At 49.9% G+C, this 21,241-nt stretch overlaps 1 protein-coding gene across 4 annotated transcripts in view; it reads right to left on the reverse strand.

Annotated features, from left to right (window-relative positions):
* The window catches only part of NEK1 (NIMA related kinase 1), a 2,768,493-nt gene extending 2,751,097 nt beyond the window's left edge, over positions 1-17,396 (reverse strand). For 3 of the 4 annotated variants that reach the window (XM_069631400.1, XM_069631397.1, XM_069631398.1), the window contains exon 1: positions 17,151-17,395. In XM_069631400.1, the coding sequence (XP_069487501.1) occupies positions 17,151-17,267 (117 nt within the window). In that variant the 5' untranslated portion in view covers positions 17,268-17,395. Of the gene's footprint in view, positions 1-17,150 lie in introns of all 4 variants that reach the window. The other variant, XM_069631399.1, reaches the window with a different exon arrangement.
* Positions 17,397-21,241: the final 3,845 nt, after the last annotated feature.

A 21,241-nucleotide genomic window follows, 5' to 3' on the forward strand; every position in this document is an offset into this window, starting at 1 on the left:
CACACACACACACACACACACACACACACACACACACACACACACACACACACACACACACACACACACACACACACACACACACACACACACACACACACACACACACACACACACACACACACACACACACACACACACACACACACACACACACACACACACACACACACACACACACACACACACACACACACACACACACACACACACACACACACACACACACACACACACACACACCCTTTTAACAGGAAAGAGAAACTGGGGAGAGACCAGTCACAGGCTATGGGATGACCATAGCAAAGACCAAAAAGTGAACTCTGGACATTAATTCTCATGCACGACTTTTAATCATGCCACTGCCTCCTTTAATGAGATACAATAGTGAGGAAACACCAGAAAGACCCTTTATGAGTCAAGATGAACTTGCTATTTGCCTTCTTAAATAGTTCGCTTATCAGCACAAGCAGCCCCTGTTTCGGGGCAGCAATCATATCTCTATGTCATTAAAGTTTGGGGAGGGGAGTAGGGGGGTTTATTCTTTTGTTAGCTTCTAGAATGTTACTGAGCTTCCAATATTGCATCATTGCCACATGAGGTTCCATTATAATTTTCATTAATACTGCGCACAGGAAAGTTGGTAAACTGCGGCCATTACTGTAGTGTTTCTTTAAGGGATCCATGCTGTTGCTTCAGTGTGCATTATCATTGTAACTGGTTTGTTTATGATTATTTTGCTGGAAAACAAATGAAAATCCAATACCAAAACAACATTTTTTTAAAAAAACAACATTAAAACGCAGTGATAAAAAGTCCTAAAAACATAATTTGCAAAATCTTCACATTAATGCTTCAATCTCAGTTACAAAACAACACAGGGCAATAATTTATCGAAGGCAATCAATGTCTTTGCAAAATACTCTTCGCATTATTGAATGCAGCTTTGGACATACGATAACCCAGTGGCCTACAGTTTCCAACTGATCATTGGTGTTACAAAAACTACAAGTCTCCACTTTCACCACTGTGTTTGGCAGATTGGAATTTTTAGTCCTTCCTCTAGTGGGAAGTTGGTTAAGACTAAACCGCATAAATAGTGTGCAGCTTATTGCATAGAAAACAGATTAAGTATACCTGAAGTTGAGCTCTTTTATGTGGACATTTTACATATTTCAAGTACAAAGAATAAATAATTCGACATCGTCTCCAGAGTTAGCCTCCAATTATAGCTTAAAGGTTACTTAACCTTGGCTGGATGATAAGTCAGTTCTGCTTCTGAAGACTCAATATTTAACAATAGGACTGAATCTTATGTTTAAAACAATCTAATGCGAACACAGAAAAGATTCAATCATTATTTTGTGCAAATCAATATATAAAAAGGAATTAACTGGAGGTTCCAACATTTTTGTGTAATTCAGCAGCTGTCTCCATAAATAGCAGGCTTTCAATGAGACCAGAGCCGATTCATGTACCCCCACTGCCCCTTCCCCAAAGTCTGCAGACCTATCCAGTCCAAGAAGAAACCAATCTATTTTCCCCAAGTTATAACTCAATGCCAGTGAAATCGAAAATGTACACAATTTAAACATCACACGTTTCAAGTGTGCAATATATGGCAAAAGCTTTTCCTGTAGAGTATCCATCCACATAGCTCTGGAAGAGGAATTCACAAGGTTTTAGCCTAAATATTTTAAGGTTGTCACGCGTTCAATTCTCTCCTTACCAATAAAACCACCATATAGATTTCGGTATGATTTTGTTAGCAAAGATCACCACTTTTGATTTGCTCCCATTAGCCAATAAGTTGTTTTTTGTGCCATATTGATGGAACAAATTCAGTTTGCTTTGCAACCCCATTGGAGTCCTATTGAAAAATGTCTTGTCTGCAAAAGCAACCCAGTGTAGTCTCAAGTGGCCCAACCTGACAGGAACCATGTTATTCCCCTTCCATAGCTCATATATCACCAGCGTAAAGATTAAAAAGAGTAGGAGCCAAAATGCATTCTTGTCCAAGTCCCAGATCTGAAGGAACTGACCTGGTCATAGCTCCTTCTTGCGCGAGATGAATCTTTAGCGAGGAATTCACGTGTAGTAATGCGATAAGTTAAACCAACTTTGGGGGAACATTAAATGTAATCAACTTTGACCACAAGATAGAGCGCACAACGTGATCAAAGGCGCAGCACATGTCCAATGAGTCCATGTAAATAGGCCCAGCGCCTCCCCGCACTTAAAAAATGGGCCAAAATTGTAGCATTCAAGCACATACCCATATATCAAGTACCCATATTCTGCCGGAAACCCACATGAGAATGAGAGAGTAGATCAAACTGCTGCATGACTAGGTTAAGATCCCTTATTAAAAGAGTGGCAAACTACTTACTAGTAGCATCAATAAGTGCTATGGGTCTGCAATTTGAGGGAACAGCTGGGTCTCCTTTTTTATAAATGGGTATAATGATGGATTGGGACCAAGAGGGAGGGATCCTGCGAGTCTCAAAAAAGTAGTCCAAGCAAGGCTTTAAGAGCTGAAACCACAATGTTGGTGCGTTCTTCAGCACAAAGGGTGGCAAGCCATCGAGGCCTGGGGCCAGTATTAACGGGCCCCGAGTAGGGTCAACTAATCCCCTAAACATCCTAGGTAAGTCATACTTACACTTAAGAAACTCAATCCAAGTATCCTCAGAAATTGAACAATCAATCTGTGTGGTTGAGTGAGCTGTATACCATCATTAATACATGCCCAAAATTGACATGCGTTCTTCAACAAAAGGTGATTCAATATGTTTTGATCGTCATTAATGTATGTATCATATTTCCAAGAATATAAGTAGTTTTTAATGGCGTTGGCAAACACATTTTTTACAATGCAAGTAATCATTGAGGGGTAATACCTTTAATTTTAGCTGTTTAATACTTGCACGTTTGGCTCTTTTTGAACTGCCAATCCTTACGTCAAACTGGTGAGCCTTCTTCCCTCTCATCGACCCCTCTACCTTCCATATGACACATTTTAGGCATGCCATAATAGTCACATATAGTTCTTCCAATCTCCACTAAGGTGGCCCTTGCCTCCTTCCTTTAACCCTGGATTTATCTGCTGCATCCAACAACAATCAAGTATATTTTTGGCACAATCTTTCATTCCATTGTACTGAGAGACCACCTCCACCTACCGAAAGGCAAGCCACGGCCGGATTCCGCTCATGGGCAGAGTGGTGAAAAAGCATCTCAAAGTAAATCATTAAATGGTCACCTTGCTGAGGGACCGTAAATGGTCGAGGGCCCACATAATTGCAGGGATACGAAGAAGTGATCAATCCAGAAAGTAGCCGATCAGCAATGGCATGTAAAACTGGGAGAAGCGCTGTGTGTCGGCACTTCCACTAGAGTAAATTCCCAGGCAGTCAAGTAAGAGTCCCACACTGCTCCCATTGAGGAACTCAATAGAGAAGAATGCGGTATGACATTACTTGCGTTCAATCTGGCCCCCTCCGCACAGTTGAAGTCAGCCCTCAATATTACGGCATGCTCCGGAATCTCCATTAACCAAGACTCCAACAATTTTGACAAGGCCAGATGTATGGATGCCACAGATTGTTTAGAAGGGTTCCAATACACATTAACCACCAGTATATTCGAACTTATCAGTAAGTGATACTGCCATGACTCCCTCTGAACCGAGGACCAACTCCAATTTTAAATCCAGGGTGCCATCAATAGCAATCGCCAGACCACCACTCGGTCGACTCCTGTCGGCTCCAGTGGCAGGAAAGGTATATGGTCTGGTATCCCTTAAAATCAAAGTGTGGAGTTGCCATGGTTTCCTGCAGCAACAGAATATTAGCTGATCTCGTCAAATCTAAGTTATAAAAGGCTTGGTCCAAATTAGATAGGCAACAAATATTGCATGACTAAACCTTGATGGAAATAAGGTTAGGGTAATGCCAGACCTTGTTGTATGGCAGAAAAGGTTTTAAAAGCCGAATCTACCCAAAACCAGTCCTGTCCCTCACCAAACATATTTGAGATCTGTGCAATCACATTAAGCGAAGAGGCCAAATCAGTAAAACTACTCATAAGATTTCTCAGGTCCCTTTACCCCATGCGTTGGGATAGATAGAAAAGTCTTCGCTTCCTCTACCAATTTCATCTCAAGGAGCACGAAGCCCAGAGTTTTAAGATTGGAACGCTGCTCTCATACAATATCAAGTGAAGTAAGATATCATTCAATAATTAGGCAGTGCTGACAGAGATATGAACTCAATGTACTCAGCCTGTAAGGACCTCAACACTGGAATATGTTTAAATAGACCTAACGGTTTGGTTCTGTTAGGACATTTTGCTCCATTCTCTATACTATTGCATTCCCATCCCATTGTCTTGTAATAGTAACGTTCGGTAGTGTTGAAAGCATCCCCCTCATGTTCATTGGAACTCGGCGCTACCTCAGATCTACTTATTTGGTCCAAGGACCCTGCTGATGTAGCCTCCCTAGACTGCCCCTGATTATTTTTAATCAGTCGTTACCAAAGTAGATGGAACAGTGTTAGATAACCTGAAGAAAAAAGAAAAGAAAAAAGAGAGATCAGTTTGTTTACCCTTCATGTGACTCAAGATAGACCAAAAGTAAGAAGCAAAGAATCCAACAAAGATAAGAGGAGTTCAGTGGTTTGGGAGCAGTAAAGAGGACTTCCCTGTTGGAAACAGAGTTGTCTTGAGACTTCCGACAAATCCAAAGCAAGGTTGGCATGCACCCTCCGGAAAGTCCCATGGAAGGAAAATGATTAGTACTTCCATCCACAACAAAATTCACCTGGGTGTTCAAGTCAATAATATCCTCCAACATAGGCCGTTGTCGTTAATATATAAGTGAAGAATTCCGGCGATTCAATTGTAAGGCTGGCTGATTTCTCTTTTTTTTTTTCTTCCATTTAACTTTCCTACAGGTTTGATTATGAAGAGGAGTAGACACAGGACAAATCTAAACCACCTCCCAACACACCTATTAGTAGGCTCTGGTGACTCAAAAAAGAACCGGTGAGCCACTCAACCTAGATATAAAATCCAACAACGGGGTGGGAGAACTAGGGGTTTGGCTGATAACGGGGGGCTCCATCAACATACTCTCCCAATACCCCAGAGCTACATTTTGAGGGGAAAAAAAGTAACATTAACTAATTGTCCACTAAATCCAGTCCAAGTTGTTTTACCTCATTGCCAGAATTAATTAAACTAAGAATACTGATCTCTAGACTTGAAAGTTTCTCCAAGTTGTTTGAGACAATATCTTTAATATTGTCATAGAGTAGAGACTCTAGAACCAGGTGTAATATAGAGATGGACGCCAGGCCCAGGGCATCAGACCTGGGAAACATCTCTGTCTACTTAATTGAATGTTTCTAGGAGTGAAAAAGTCCAGGTTGTGTTGATTAAGCAGGTTGTCAGGATCACAGGCCCTCCCTGGATAGATTATGGGAGGTACAGTAACCGGGGACCCCATCAAGTCCTTTGAAGATGCTGGGCCGGCAGTAGTCCCCTGTGAAACTTCGATATTCCTGCACATTCTTACAAAGGATTCATCCAAAATCAGCGAGTTGTCTGAAATTGGAGAAAGGAGTCTTTGACAGCTTGCACTGCTAGCCCCGTTATTAATTAGTACTCCACCCAGACCCCCGATGTTATAGGGTGACGGGACCCTTGGGCAAGGCGTGAATGACACATTATGCTTCTTTGCATGCAGCACCTGGGCACAGGTAACCCCTACTTTCGCAGCCTCTGATGCCCCATCTGAAGACAAAAGCAGTTTCGAGTCCAGAATTACCATTGGAACTGTCGTCAGATCGTTTCTTGTGCTGTCAGAGAGTTTAGGGCCAAGTGCCTTGTGGTTAATTGTCAAAGTTTCACAAGAAGTATTCGCTAGTGTGTAATCACCAAGTGGGAGGTTAGGAGATGAAATATGTTACGTCCCGCCCTACCCCCCCACCCCCCGATTCCTGTAACGTGGAGCCGCTGCCATGGAAACAGAGCAGCTACTAAAGAGGACCTTGTAGGGGAGTGTAATCAATGTACCACAATATCAGAGCCACAGGCTGTGGTGCTGCCCGATGACGGGGCGCACACGTGGCGGCGTGAGCATAAATAAACGGGGCGTTTCCCGGCCGCGTCAGAGCGACAGGGAAGCCCGAACCGAGAGGACGTGTGTGTGTGTGAGTCCTTGGGGTCCGGGGCTTACAGGCAGCGCTGGGGGGGGGGGCGCCAGTAACCCCCAACAGTGGCAACAAGTGGGGGAGACGATGCCTGGGCCCGGCGGTGAACATTTCTACAATTTTTCTCACTGAAACGAGGTCGGGTTAAGACTTCGTTTCGAGCCGCAGGCAGTGCGTCACCCACGCGGCTGGCGGCCATTTTACCTATCAGGCCGTTGAACTTCACAGAGCTCCGGTTCGAGCTCTGAAGTGCATCCAGACCTAATTTTTGGAAATCCTGTCAACAGGCAGCTATACCTGCATATATATGTGCCCAATTTGTGATTTTTTCATTTTCTTGGGTCTCCTACGTCGAGTGCAAGCAAGGAGGAGGGCTACAATGGCTGGGCCTGCATAGCCCATTGTTCTTTCTTGTCTAAATTTTTGGAACAGTCAAAGGCTGAGGCCTTTCTTCATCCTCTGACTGGTGGCCCTACTGTTCTTCATCCTCTTCATCATCACAGAGGTGTGTTGCAGTGATCTTCTTCTGTTAGTATGCTGGTGGCCCTACCCTTTTTCATCCTCTTCATCATGATAGAGTTGTGCTGCAGTGACTTTTCTCCTGCCTGGAGGTGGCTCTGAGTGTGAGTTGCGGCCCCCATTTTCCATACTGGGGGTACCTGTGCGCTCAAGCTCACGAGTGATACCGAGGATCAAGACGGTGCACAACCAGCAGCGGTGCAGCAGCTTCCACGTGGTCAAGTGGTGCTTCCAGGCCCATTGCCTCCAGTGCAGCCGGCGGTAGTACCGGCTGTCCAGCCAATAGCTCCTGCAATGGCCCAGGCACGTGTACACGCGGCCCTGCAGCCCATCCGGAAGTTTGATGTCTCGGGCCCACCTTCCAGCTTGGGGCCCAGATGGAAGAGGTGGGTCGACCGCCTGGACATGTACTTTCGAGCCGCCCAAGTGGCTGATGATGACTCCAGGCTGGCAACCATGTTATACTCGGCAGGGCCCTCAGTTCAGGAGATTTTTTTAATCACTTCCGCCGGGGGATGGATCCTACGGTCAGGCGAAGGCCGCCCTTCAAGCTAATTTTCTGCCTCTGGCCAACGCGGACTATGAAAGTTTCGTGATGCTGTCCGCCGAACAGAAAGAGAACGAGACTTAAGACACTTTCTATGGGCGCCTGAGGCCCCTGTCGCTGGCCTGCGCTTGGGGTGATGCAGAAGATATGATCAGGACTATGCTCATACAGGCGTGTTCTTCAGGAAAGCTTAGGCGCCAAGTGTTAAGGGAGCCCGGAATCACACTCACACGCATCCTTGAACTGGGGAGGTGCCATGAGGTGTCCGAGGCGAGGGCAGCGAGAATGGAGGCTGGGTCGCACTCCATCAAGACTGAGGAGGTATGTGCGATGTGGCGCGGTGGCAGGGGCACCAGAAGACCTGGCGGTGGTGCCCGGGACAGAGCCGGGCGGGCAGGGAAGTCTTGCCAGAAGTGTGGATATGACCTGCCCCACCCAACTGAATGCCCTGCGGGCGGAAAGACTTGTGGACGGTGTGGGCTGCCGGACCACCTCGAGAGTGTGCAAGGCGGCGATGCCTGTGTTGGTGCTGCGAGGCCCGGCCCGGCCCATTTCCATTTGCCAGGGTCGACCGCCCAACGTCGCTCAAGTGGACCAGGGCGAAGAGGATGCCCAGGTAGAAGAAGCTGATGAGGAAGAGAACATTTTCTTTGTCTCAAGTGTGGAGGTCCTGAAAGGAAAGAACAGGAGACAGCCAAGATGCGTGGTGGAGGTAACCCATTCTCCAGTCCCGTTCCTGGTAGACATGGGGGCGTCCGTCAATGTAATGGCCGTGGACACTATGACGCCATGAACCAGCCTCCCAAGTTGGTCGCACCCAGGGCCCGAATTTTCGCGTTTGGTGGTCTGGACCCTATCCCATTGGACGGTGTTTTTGTGGCGAAGGTGGAGCACGATGGTTCCCAAATCACTGCACGATTCTATGTGACACCAGTGAGCACCAATACCTTGCTGAGCTGTGCAGCGGCGGAGGCCCTTGGCATCGTCAGTTTGGCATACTCCGTCTATCTTGAAGACATCAACGATCTGCTGGAGAAGTATGCCGCACTATTTAAAGGGATTGGACAGATGGCTGGTGACCCAGTGAGGTTACACATTGACGAATCTGTGCAGCCCATCGCCCTGAAGCATCGCAGGGTACCTTTTCACCTTCGTGAACATGTCTACAAGGAGCTGGACAACTTGGTCGATCTCGACATCATAGAGAAGGTGGAAGGTCCGACTCCCTGGGTGTCCCCAATTGTGGTGGCACCAAAGCCTAAACAACCAGATGCTGTCAGAATCTGTGTTGACATGAGGTTGCCGAACAAAGCAATTAAGAGAGAGAGAGAGAGACCTCACCCCGACGATAGACGACATCATTTCCCCAGGTACAAGGTGCTCGTTTCTTTTCTAAGCTGGACCTCCGAGCGGGCTACCACCAGGTTGTCCTCCACCCCGAGTCGAGGTATATCACCACCTTTACTACTCACCGAGGTCTGTACCGTTATAAGAGAGTGAGTTTCGGGGTGTCCTCGGCGGCGGAGGTGTTCCAAAACATCATCCGGGGCGCCCTAGTAGATCTAGAGGGCGTCCTGAATATCAGTGATGATATCCTGGTGTTTGCCAGAACGGAGGTAGACCACCTATGACGCCTGGCGAAGACGTTTGAGAGGCTGCAGTCCCTGGGCCTCACCCTCCACAAGGAGAAATGCAAATTTCTGCGACCATCAATAGAGTTCTTTGGCTTTGTGTTTAAAGAAGGGGGGGGTGTCACCTGATCCCAAGAAGGTCCAGGGCATTAGAAGGGCACAGCCTCCAGAATCTGTGTCGGATGTGCAGAGCTTTCTGGGTATGGTTACATACTGTGGACGATTCATCCAGAATCTTGCCTCCAGGTCGGAACCGCTCAGAGCACTGACAAGAAAAGATGCCACCAGGAACTGGGGCCCGCTTGAACAAGCAGCCTTTGATGATATCAGGGGCGCCCTGGCAGCAGAAGACACCATGGCTTTCTTTGATCCTGTGTTACAATCAGAGATCATTGTTGACGCCAGCCCGTTTGGCCCGGGCACCGTGCTGACGCAGATCGACCATGATGGGGGTGTCTGCCCGGTGGCCTTCGCCAGCAAGGCGCTATCGGAGGCGGAGCAACGGTACTCGCAGATCGAGCGCGAGGCGCTGGCCGTGCTCTGGGGCTGCAGGCATTTCCAGCTCTACGTTCTTGGACGCCCAGTGACGGTGGTGACGGACCACAAGCCACTACTTCCCATCCTGGCGGGGTCGTCATCAAGCCGCCAGCAAGAATTGAGAGGTGGATGCTTGCCCTCCTGGAATATGGAGTCACCCTGGTGTATCGGCCGGGGGCAAACAACGCGGCAGACTATCTCTCCAGACACCCGTGGGCGCCAGGAGTGGATGACTATGACACCTGTGCAGAGGAGGCCAAAGAGCATGTCCGGGTGGTGGTGGAGGCGGCCACGCCGAATGCCATGCCCTTAGGGGAACTTGAGACAGCTGCAGCGGACGATGAGTGTTTCAAGATCTTAAGGCACTCCATGCAACGGTGATCCTGGAAGTCGGTGCTGGAGGCCCTGGCGGGGCGCACTCAGGAGGACAGAACTGGACTTGAGCAGTTATGGAAGGTCCGGGAGGAACTATCGTTTTCAACATCCGGCCTTCTACTCCGGGGAAATCGAATTGTTGTGCCCCAGTCGAAGGTGGGGGGACGTGATCGCCCTTGCACACCGTGGTCACCAGGGCGCTGTCAAGACCAAGGCACGCTTAAGGCTGAGAGTGTGGTTCCCGGAACTGGAGCGGAAGGTGGACGACTTTGTGGTGGCCTGTCTTTGGTGTCAGGCGGCGCCTCCCCTGCAGCGTGAGCCTGTCATAGAGGCGATGCCTCGGGGGACGCGTCCGTGGGAAGTCGTTCATGCGGATTTTGCCTCCACCACGATGGGCACCCACTTCCACGTGCTGGTTGACGAATACTCAAGGTACCCTGAGGTGGAGTTCGTCGAGTCAGTGGCGTTTGAGCACGTCGTGGTGGCCGTGGAAAAGGTGTTTGCGACCCATGGTTTCCCACACACGCTGTGCTCGGACAACGGGGCGCCGTTCCAGAGTGAACGGTTCTCGGAACGGATGGAGAGCTACGGGGTGTTGCACAGGAAGATCACGCCTCTCTGGCCAAGGGCAAATGGTGAAGCTGAACACTTGATGAGGACTCTAAATAAGACCTTTCGAATCGCCCAGGACCAAGGACAGTCCCTCCAGAGAGCCCTCTATTAGTTCCTGATGGTGTACTGTACCACGCCGCATGCATCTACCGGAGTGGCCCCGGCAGAAGCGTTATTCAAACGGTGCCCTCGAGGGCTGTTACCGGAGGTGAGAGAAAGAACCAGGGGTGATCGACAACCAACAGGTCGAGACAGACCGGCGAACAAGGATTGAGCAGGAGAACCTCCGGAGGGGGCTTCGACCGCAGTGGCTGGAGCCGGGTGATGAGGTCCTCATTCGGAATAGACACCCCCATGGAAAGCTCTCCCTACTGTATGAGCCGGAGCCGCTGGACGTCGTTGCAGTCAAGGGATCCATGGTGACTGCATCGGACGGCCGGTCTGCGGTAACTCGCAACGTGAGCTTCTTTAAGAAGTTGCGGGATCCAAGGACTGATCCGCCCCCTGATCCGGACTTCAAGGTCGTCCCCGAGGACGAAGGAGAAACACCATGTCTGCCTGAGTCCCCAGCCCAGGGAATGCCTATGGACCGATCACCCGTGCGGAGGTGAGTAGGAGGTACCCCCAGAGGGCTGGGCGAGGGAAACCTGCTCACCTTAGCGACTACATTTTGGGACAGTTGTCTGATCATCCTGACGATGAGAACTGTTAAGTAAGGAGACCCGGGTGGATGTCAATAAAAGGGCATTTCAGAACGTGACATGTGAAGTTTTATAGGTGTAGTGTATTTTGGTTTGCAGTGTATAGTTCTTGAATGTTTGTCCTCCCGAAAAAGGAGGAGTGTGGCGCTGCCCGATGACGGGGCGTGCAGCATAAATAAACGGGGCGTTTCCCGGCCGCGTCAGAGCGACCGGGAAGCCCGAACCGAGAGGACGTGTGTGTGTGTGTGTGTGTGTCCTCGGCTTACGGGCAGCGCTAGGGGGGCGCCAGTAACCCCCAACAGGGGCTATGAGGTTGTTTGCTAACCCACACTCCCCGACTCCATGCAGTCAAAAATTTGTTTGCACCGATGTGCAAGGATTTATCCACGAAGGTTAAGTAGTCAAGAGTGAGTGTCAATGCGCAAAGAACTTACTGACAAGGGCTTCCAGCATATGATCCTTTCGACCGTCGGGTGCACCTCTTCGGATAGTGTTAGGTCGCCAGAGCCTACTAATAATAGGTACGTTTGGGAGAACCCGTAGGAAATCGTCAAAATGGGAGAAGAAAAAAAGAAAATAAGCCAGCCTTAAATTCTTCACTTATTTTTTTAAATGAATGCCCTGTGTTATTTCGATGCACCAGACACTTGAACACAGCCGATGGCAAAAAATGTAAAGACAAGGCTTGTGTTCTAGCTTAGAGGTAGGGGTAGCATTGAAACTTTCTAAACCTTCTAATCCTAAACATGCTATTATTGTTGAAGGCCCAATACAAAAATATTTGCTTTGGTCTTCCAACCGTAGTCAACACGTTTTACTCGCAAGGGCTATGTTCAACCGTCTCCCACTTAGAGCAATCACATCAGTATGGCCAGACAAGAATGTACATCAAACTTGCCTGCTTTGTCAAACTCAGGCAGAACATTCAGCACATGTCCTGTTCTTTTGCCTTGCATTCGTGAATATCAGAGCAACAACACTTAACCCAACATTGAGAGGGATAGGCTTAACCCAGTATCGCCTGGCATTCCTCTATCTGTTAACGGCAGATTCACCAAAGGTTGGTTGCGCCCTTTAGAGTTACCTGAACCGTGACTTATACAAAGGAAAACAATTACAAGGCAACTAATAGCATTTCAACAAATTATGAGCACGTGTTAACCATGTTTTACTAATTGAGAGTACGATTTCAGTCCAGATTTTTACGTTTTAATCTTTTACTTGTACACATTAATGAAGAAACTGTGCTGTATTTTGTACTGTTTTTAGTGAAAGTTTCTTTACTCTTCGAAATAAATGTATAATGATGAGAATTAATAAAACAGTTTTGTCCCTTCTGTTATTTAAGAAAATATTAGCTGTGATTGTCTAACAGATTGGTTCCAAATTTAATGGCTTAGCATGTGGTTTCACTCTTAGGGCCAAGCCAGACTTCAAGCTCGGCTCGCCCTATAAATGTCTTTGCTTTCCCACCTCTTTGCCCAATAGGTGCAACATAAAATATGCAATTACCTCCACGTCCACTCTTCCTTGTCCCAGTACTTCATGAGGCCCCTGCCTCTGACACAGGACCTCCTATTTCTTTTCTTCTGTATAACTCCTCCCTTTTCTGGGTGTGGGACACCGGGGACTCTGTTTCCTGGCCCCCTGAAAAGGCTGGGTGGCGGGGCCTCGGTCTCCTGATGGCGCAGCGTGCTCCCGGTTCCCCTGTGGGGCTTGGGCTCCGGTTGAGTATGGAGCCTCCCCCAGGCATCGTGGCCGGTGTGTGTGGCGTCAGCGGCCTGGAGGGCTAAGGTAAGGGGCTGAAGTGGGGGCGGGACCTTGTACTCACCCAGTTGTTCGGCGCTGACCTGCTTGCAGTTTCCACGCCTCGTGGTCATGCGCCTGGGGCAGCTGTTTCTCAAGCCTGTGTATGCTTCCGGGGGCTGGGGATTTTTGTGTGCGATTTGGAAAGCGTTTCAAAACGGCCCGCTGCCATGGGGCATGATGCTGTTTTGCCCGGATTTGTGTGTTCTCCCAGGCCTGGTATTTAAGAGCACGGCTCGGGAGTGTTTCTGGTGTTCCAGTTTTGTGGAAGTTGTACTTCTGGCTGCACCATGGGGAAACGCTCTGAGAAGCTCAGGCACCTTGCGCTTTCATCTTCCTCGTCTTTCACTTCCTATATGCACCACAAACGAAAGGGGAAGAAGTCGAGGCGTTTTTCCTTGTCCAGGAAGAACATTGAATAGTTGCTCCTTCGGGGTCATGGACATAAATGCCGGTGCGTGTCATTTTTATCTTCACAGCATTTTCAGTTCCAAGTGCTTCCGTATGGGTTGCAGTAAGCCCCCAGGGTATTGACCAAACTGGTGGCTCCCTTGGTGACACATCTCCACCTGAGGGGCATTCAAAATGTTCCCTACCTGATGACTGGTTGGTCATGGCAGCCCTCTGGCAGACGGTCTGCACATCTCCGACTGGCTTGCCAAGCATTGCGGGACTGGGGGTTTCTGGTGAACTTTCAGAAGTCTCAACTGGAGCCCTCTCAGGATCTTGTATTCATCGGGCTCAGATTTGCACCAGGATGGGGGAGGGTTTTACTGTCCCAGGAGAAGGTCCAGCACCTGCTATCTTTCCTTGGCAGGGTTCGCAGGCTGCAGTGTGTCGCAGCTCGCCTGCTGCTCATGCTTCAGGGACACATGGCCTCTTGCGTCTTCCTGGTCCTTCTGGCTCGTCTTCATCTATGTCCTCTGGTCTCTTATCTGCACGCTCACTGGCTCCCAGCTTCTCAGGCTTACGAGGCCTTGATCCCAGCGTTGCATGCTCTGAGGACTGGTTTGCTGTGGTGGTTGCGGTTTCCAAATCTCTGGGCGGGGGTGTCCCTGGTCCAGCCCCCTTTGACCACTCTTACTACAGACACCAGCAGAAGGGGTTGGGGTGCCACATTGAGCATCCTCTCGGCTTAAGGGTTATGGGCTCCGGAGCAGGTTTGTCGCTCGTCTAATTAGAGAGAGGTGTGTGCCCTTCTCCGGGCCCTGGTGTACTTGATGTTTCTGGAAGGCCGGGCAGTGTTGGTTCAGACAGACAATATCACAGCTTTGGCATATGTCAACCGTCAGGGGGGTCTGGCCGCTCCTTGAATGCTCTAGCGGCTCAGATAGGTACCTGGTAGTGGGGGGGGGGGAAAAATCACACCTTTTATCCCTGGTGGCCTCTCATGTCAGGGGGGTGTACAATGCTCGGGCGGATCTGCTCAACCGCCGGTTCCCCTCCTCTTTGGAACTGATTCTGTCGGACAGGGTGTTGCAGAGATCTGTGTACGGTTTGGGCTCCCGGTTCTGGATCTCTTTCCCTCTCTGGACTCTGCAAAGGTTCCTCTCTTCTGCTCCCGGTTCCTGGCCAAAGGGGCTGGGGGGGTGGATACCCTCACCGTGGAGTGGCCTTGGGGTCTTTATGGGTTCCCTCCACCTCCCTTTTCTTCCCCATCAGCGCATCAAGGAAATCGGGGGCGACTGTGCGATTGATTGCCACGTTCTGGCCCTGTCAGAGCTGGTTTCCATCCCTGTTGGAACTTCCATCCCAGGAGCCTTGGTTGATTCCGAGGTGGCCTTGTCCCCTGCAGGCGGGTCTGGGGTTCAGTGTCAGACAGATTCAATGGGAATTTTGGCTATTGCACGATCAGTCTCCGAGGGTTTCTCGGGTCCTGTGATTGAGTCTATCCTTAATGCTCGTAGACCTTCTACTCTGAAGACGTATAAAAGACAATGGGGCCACTTTCGGGCTTAGTGTGGGCATTCTGGCATCCCCCCTATGTTCCGGTCTGCCCGCTATTCTCCAGTTCCTCCAGGAGTGTTTTGACAAGGGCATGGCAATCTCCACCCTTCGTTCCCACTAGGCCTCCATTAAAATCCTCTTGGGGACTCTGATGGCCACCTGGATGGGGAGGTGTTAGTGAGGAAGTTTCTTCGGGGGTCTCTCTGCCTCCCGTCCTTGTAGGGCCTCCCCCCCCTTGGGATCTCCCTCTAGTCTTAAGATACCTTCATGGCCCTGCCTTTCAGCCCCTGTCAGAGATTGATATAAAAAACCTTACTCTGAAGACTGCTTTCCTGATGCCGTCACGTCTGCCCATAGAGGTGGGTTGGGGCTCTGTCGTGTCGACCTTCTTTCTTGAGAGTTCTACCGGACTGTTTTGCGGTGTGATCCAAAGTTTCTGCCTAAGGTTGTGTCTCGGTTTCACACTTCTCAGGATCTGGTACTCCCTGCGTTTTTCCAAGATCTGCAGATGCCGGACGGGGTGGCTTGGCATGCCTTTGATGTGCGGCGGGCGATTCTGGAATATTTGTCTCGGACTGCCCATTCCGATAGTCTCTTGGTTACTTTCGGCCCTGCTGGTGCGGGACGGAAGGCCTCTCTGGTTTTCATTAGCCGGTGGATCCGTACTGTTGTCTCTATGGCTTCTGGCCTACCTGTACCCGACCACGTTCCGAGTCGCTCTACCATGGGTTTGGCTGCTTCCTGGGCGGATTCTCAGTGGGGGGGGGAGCGGGGTTCTCTACAGGAGACTCGTAGGGCTGCCAACTGGGCAGATCAGAGCACTTTTGTCAACCACTATCGGTTGAATGTCTCCCACTACGGGTATGGTTCCTTCAAGGTTGGTGTTTTGTCTGTTGGGATGTGATTTTGGAATCATTAAAAAGGTGAGTTTTTTGTTGTTGCACTGTCTCTTTGTCTCATTGGGACCTCTCCCCGTTGCTGCTATGGTATGCCTCATGAAATAAGTACTGGGACGAGGAGGCAATGCTCTGATTACTTACAGCTAATCTTCATTACTCAAAGTCCTACTCTTCCTTGTCACAGTACTGACGACTCTCTTCTCTCGCCGGGGGGATCCCATGCTCTAGCGTGAATATGTTCAAATGGAAGCAGGGGATTAAGGGGAGTAGTTATATGGAAGAAAAGAAATAGAAGGTCCTTTATCAGAGGCAGGGGCCTCATGAAGTACTGTGACAAGGAAGAGTAGGACGGGAGAGTTGAAGATTGCAATCAGAGCATGCAAGAACATCGCAAAATGCTGGAATTAGTAGAGTAGCCCCTTTCTCCATGTGTCTACGGAATCAACTTGCACTGCACGATGATGGCTCACTGGGCCAATAACTATCCTGGGTTGCTTGTATGCCCATGCAGGGAGGATCGGACCCAGCAGTTAGGGTTAGCCTGGTCCTACTCAGGGGCAGGGCCAAGACTATGTGCCTAACTGCCCCACTCCTCGTAATGGTAGAAACAGCTAGACTAAGGTAAAGCTGCACAGAGCAGCTCTAGTGTTAACACTAAATTCACAGCTTCCCATTACACACGTTTTGCTTTCTATTGTGCACAGTAAGGGTAGCATCAGGTGCAACCGAGGGGGGGGGGGGGGGGTCCGTTGTGGTTTGGAAGGAGTAGGTGCTACTGCAGCAGGGAGCAATGTCGGGTACTGTAGGGGCACTATCATAAAGGAGGCAGTTCTGCTGTAGGTGAACCAAAGATTAGGGACAGCACAACACGCGAAGTTCTAGATCTGGTAGGTTCAATGATAAACACTGAATATTTTAAACGGTCATATCCTTTCATTCTCATTGTCCTTGGATAACGAGCCAGCGTAATGGGACACCAGAATGGTGAATGTTGTGCATTACTAATGCCCCTCCGCCCCATAACAACAGTTGGAGCAGTACCGAGAAGGGAACAATATAATGGTGGGAACACTAAGGACAATCGTGGGAACAGTAAGAATAATGCTAGGCGCGGCGCTGGGTGCTGAAGGGGAAGAAACAGGCAGATGCTCTGTGATGGGCGCCGCAGCGGCAGTGATGTAGTCAAGGTGTAGTAGTGCTATTTTGAAACGCAATTTTGGATGGACCATAACCAGGCAGCGCTTGGCATTGTAAGCAATGAAGCAGATCAAGTGGGCACAGCAGTTAAGTACTTGGGAGTATCATTACATGGTGCAGTGCTAGACACCTATAAAGTACTGACACAAGTTTCAAGCTCTCACCCGCGCGATGCTGATCTCTTTGATGACATAATGCCTTCCGTCTTCCCTGGAGGTCACCAAGATAGCAGTGCCGAAGGAACCCTCTCCTATTTTGGCCACCCGGCTGTATTTGTCCATGGCTAGGTCATCCCACTGCCTTCAGTCCCGCTGTCTATGGGACCTCAGGGCGCGCTCATGTGTGGCGGGCTGGAGGGGGTCACAGACCCTCCCCCGCAGCTGCGCACAATGGTCCGATCCTGGCGCAGCTAGTCCACGCTCCAGAGCCTGTGAAGATCACGCTCTGTGTATCCGTTGCCGAGCAGCAACACCCGGAAATTCTGTAATTGATGAAAACAAACGACGGACACAATCAAAAGAGGCATGGTAGGGCGTTTCAAAAAAATCTTTATTGACAAGTTTGGACGTTCAAAAAGACAATATTTCTAATATACCTCAGAGGTTTAAAAAACGGCAATTTTCCATCATTATGGAACAATGTCAGAGCACTAAAGTTTCCCTTAGTAATGCGTCACCTTTTCCCCTTTGGATTATGGGACTATCACTTTTTTCTTTCCTATTTGAAATTTCTTACTATGATGCCTTCTCAAGAACAGTTTATATAACGTATGAGAAGTGGAGGGATTTTCGCATCTACTTGAGGACCATACTCAAGGAACACAGGATGTTTCTCTTAAAACCGGAGATTACTTTGTATAAACAAAAATGCATCCCCATCATAGCTCTCAACCTCTTTGAGCATAGCTCTCAACTCACCCGCATTTGGCAGGTGTCACCCGCCTTGCAAAGAACTGACTCACCCGCCAAGCCTCCTGCACGCCCATTCATTCCAATGGGCGTCTCACCTGCCAGAAACAAAATCGGGTGATTTCACCCGCCTTTGCGAGACAAATGGTTGAGAGCTATGCTTTGAGTCCTTGTGCGCTGGGGGGCTTATGGGAATCGCTGGGGGTCAGGACACACCCCCAACAGTGGCGACGAGTGGGGAATGATGCCTGGGCCCGGCGGTGACGAATCTGCAATTTTTCTTCCTGAAACGGAATCTTGCTGACATTTCGTTTCATGCCGTAGGCCGTGCTTCACCCACGCGGCTGGTGGTCATTTTGAATAATCAGGCCATGGACTTCACAGAGCTCCGGTTTGGGCGGTGAGTGGCATCTAGGCCTAATTTTTGGACACACTGCTAGCAGACAGTTTGATCTGCGTGCCAATGCCCCAATTTTTTTTTTTTTCGAATTGTGGGTCTTCTACGTCGAGCGCAAGCGAAAAGGAGGGCTACAATTGTCACGACTCGCTCCCTTCGCTCCCGTTCCCACCACTTGGGGGCATGATTTGGGGTATATTCCCTACTGGACCTTTCCTCCGAACCTTATGCTACGGTGCTGTGATGAATTGGGAGCGCTAAATCCCTATTTTCCAAGCTACTTCCCTTCCGGATCCATTCCAGGTTTTTGGCAGCCAGCATGCTTCTTTAACCAAATGACTATGCTTCCCAGAATGCCTGGCCCACTGCTCCACCTCCACCCTTGCAGGACAAGGTTGGGTGGAGGATAGGCAACAGCTGTGGCTGCAGGTGCAGCAATCAGCACACCTGAGGTGTGTGCTCGTTAAGCAGCTTTAAAAGCCTCAGTCTTACTTCAGTCCAGCGCTGGTCATCGTTGCAGTGTATCCTGTTGTGACTAGTTCCTTTTTTCCTTGATCTTAGCTTTTGTACCTAGTTCCTAGTTCCTGTTTTCTTGTTCCTCCGCCCTGGATTTCGGATTCATGCGCTAATTGATTTCTGCTCCCTTGATTCCCTTTTTGTCTTCCTCTGTTTGCAGGCAGCATTTCTCAGTGCTTTCCCCTTTTAGATGCAGCCCAGTTTGTCTGTGTTCTATATTTCTTTGACTCTGTCCTTTGCTGCTGTAAACCCGTATGCCTTAGCCTCCCTCTTAGATTAGCTTCCTGTCTTTCCCTTGTAGGGGTAGGGGGAAGTTTGCATTGGTTATTTCGTTTTTCCCTGCTCCTGATCCTTATTTTCCATTGGGATCCATTCCATGTTTTCCATTGCACTACTGCATTTATTTCCCATTTGATTATTAGGTGTGGTGTGCGGTTGTAGCTAGCTCCTGTGTGAATGCTTATGTTTTCCTCACTAATTTGTAATCACTATTCCAACTTAGGTATTTAGTTTTCCTCCCATTGCTGTTCTAGCCTTTCGGGGTCCCAGTTTCATCAACAGGATTCGTGGGCTAGCTGACATTCAAGAGGTTTATCTTGTCCTCGTGAGTACAGTTCTTTAGTTCCCTTATTTAATACCATCAAGAGTGTTAGTTCACAGATCCTGTCATTGCTTGCCCTCCACGTGGGTTTAGCGCTGTCAGTACCTGTAACAGCAATTGGGGGTAAGGCGCTTGCCGACTTTCCTCGCGGTCAGGTGCTTACCCCACATCCCTTTTCATATATTGGTTTTGATGTCACACTCTATTTGCACTCCTGGGTTCTAGCATACATGAGTCGTTGTTCCTGTGTGCACATTTCCCTTGCCATATTCGCTGCCTTTGTACTCGCCTGACTAATCCTGACAACAATGGCTGGGCCTGCATAGCCCATAATTCTTCCTTGACTCAATTTTTGGAACAGCTGAAGGCTGGGGCCTTCTTCATCCTCTTCATCATCAGACTGGTGGCCCTACTGCTTTTTCATCTTCATCATCATCACGGAGGTGTGTTGCAGTGGTTCTTCATTCTGCTTCCTGGAATCATCAGCCCTGGTGGCTGGGACTGGGCTGTTAATGATTGCCCGTGGAGGGCGACAGTGTGCTCTTGCCGTCTTCGCTCCCAGGGTGAACTTTCCTGTGCCTGGATGTGGATCAGAGTTTGAGTTGCGGCCCCCATTTTCCATGCTGGGGGTGCCTGTGCGCTCAAACTCATGAATGATACTGAAGATCAGGACGGTGCACAACCAGTAGCGGTGCAGCAGCCTCCACTTGCTCAAGCAGGGCCTCCAGGCCCACTGCCTCCAGTGCAGCCGGTGCAGCAGCCTCCAATTGCTCAAGCAGGGCCTCAAGGCCCATTGCCTCCAGTGCAGCCGCAGTAGCACCTGTTGCCCAGCCAATCCTTCCTGCCTTGGCCCAGGCACGTGCACACGCGGGCTTGCAGCCCATCCCGGAGTTTGATGTTTCAAGCCCGCCTTCTAGCTTGGGGCCCAGATGGAAGAGGTGGGTGGACCGCCTGGACATGTACTTTCGGGACGCTCAAGTGGTTGATGACAGCAGGCTGGCAACCATGTTGTACTCGGCAGGGCCCTCAATCCAGGAGATCTTTGAATCGCTTCCACCAGGGGATGGATCCTACGGTCAGGCGAAAACCGTGCTTCAAGCCCATTTTCTGCCTCTTGCCAACGCAGACTATGAACGCTTCGTGATGTTGTCCGCCAAACAGAAAGAGGACGAGACTTTGGACACTTTCTATGGGCGCCTGAGACTCCTGTCGCTGGCCTGTGCCTGGGGCGATGCGGAGGACATGATCAGGACCATGCTTATCCAGGCGTGCTCGTCGGGCAAGCTCAGGCGCCAAGTGTTAAGGGAGCCCAGAATCACGCTGCCACGCATCCTAGAACTGGGGAGATGCCATGAGGTGTCTGAGGCGAGGGCAGCTAGAATGGAGGCTGGGTCACGCTCCATCAAGACAGGGAGGTGTGTGCGATGTGGCGCGGTGGCAGAGGCACCAGAAGACCTGGCAGCGGGCCCCGGGACAGCTGGGAGGGCAGGGGAATCCTGCCAAAAGTGTGGGTACGACCTGCCCCACCCAACGGATTGCCCCGCAACCGGAAGGACATGTGGAAGGTGTGGGCTGCCAGATCACTTCTCGAGGGTTTGCAAGGCGGACATGCCTGTGATGGTGCCGCGAGGTCCGGCCCGGTCCAGTCTCCTTTGCCAGGGCCGACCGCCTAACGTCGCTCAGGTGGACCAGAGTGAAGAGGACGCCCAGGTGGAAGAAGCAGACGAAGAGGAGGAAGAGAACATTTCCTTCGTCTCCAGCGTGGAGATCCTGAAAGGGAAGAACAGGAGGCAGCCAAGGTGCTTGGTGGAAGTCAATCAGTCTCCAGTCCCG

This window comes from Ambystoma mexicanum, chromosome 6q (assembly GCF_040938575.1).
Source record: "Ambystoma mexicanum isolate Mex_15411 chromosome 6q, UKY_AmexF1_1, whole genome shotgun sequence".
NCBI classification, from domain to species: Eukaryota; Metazoa; Chordata; class Amphibia; order Caudata; family Ambystomatidae; genus Ambystoma; species Ambystoma mexicanum.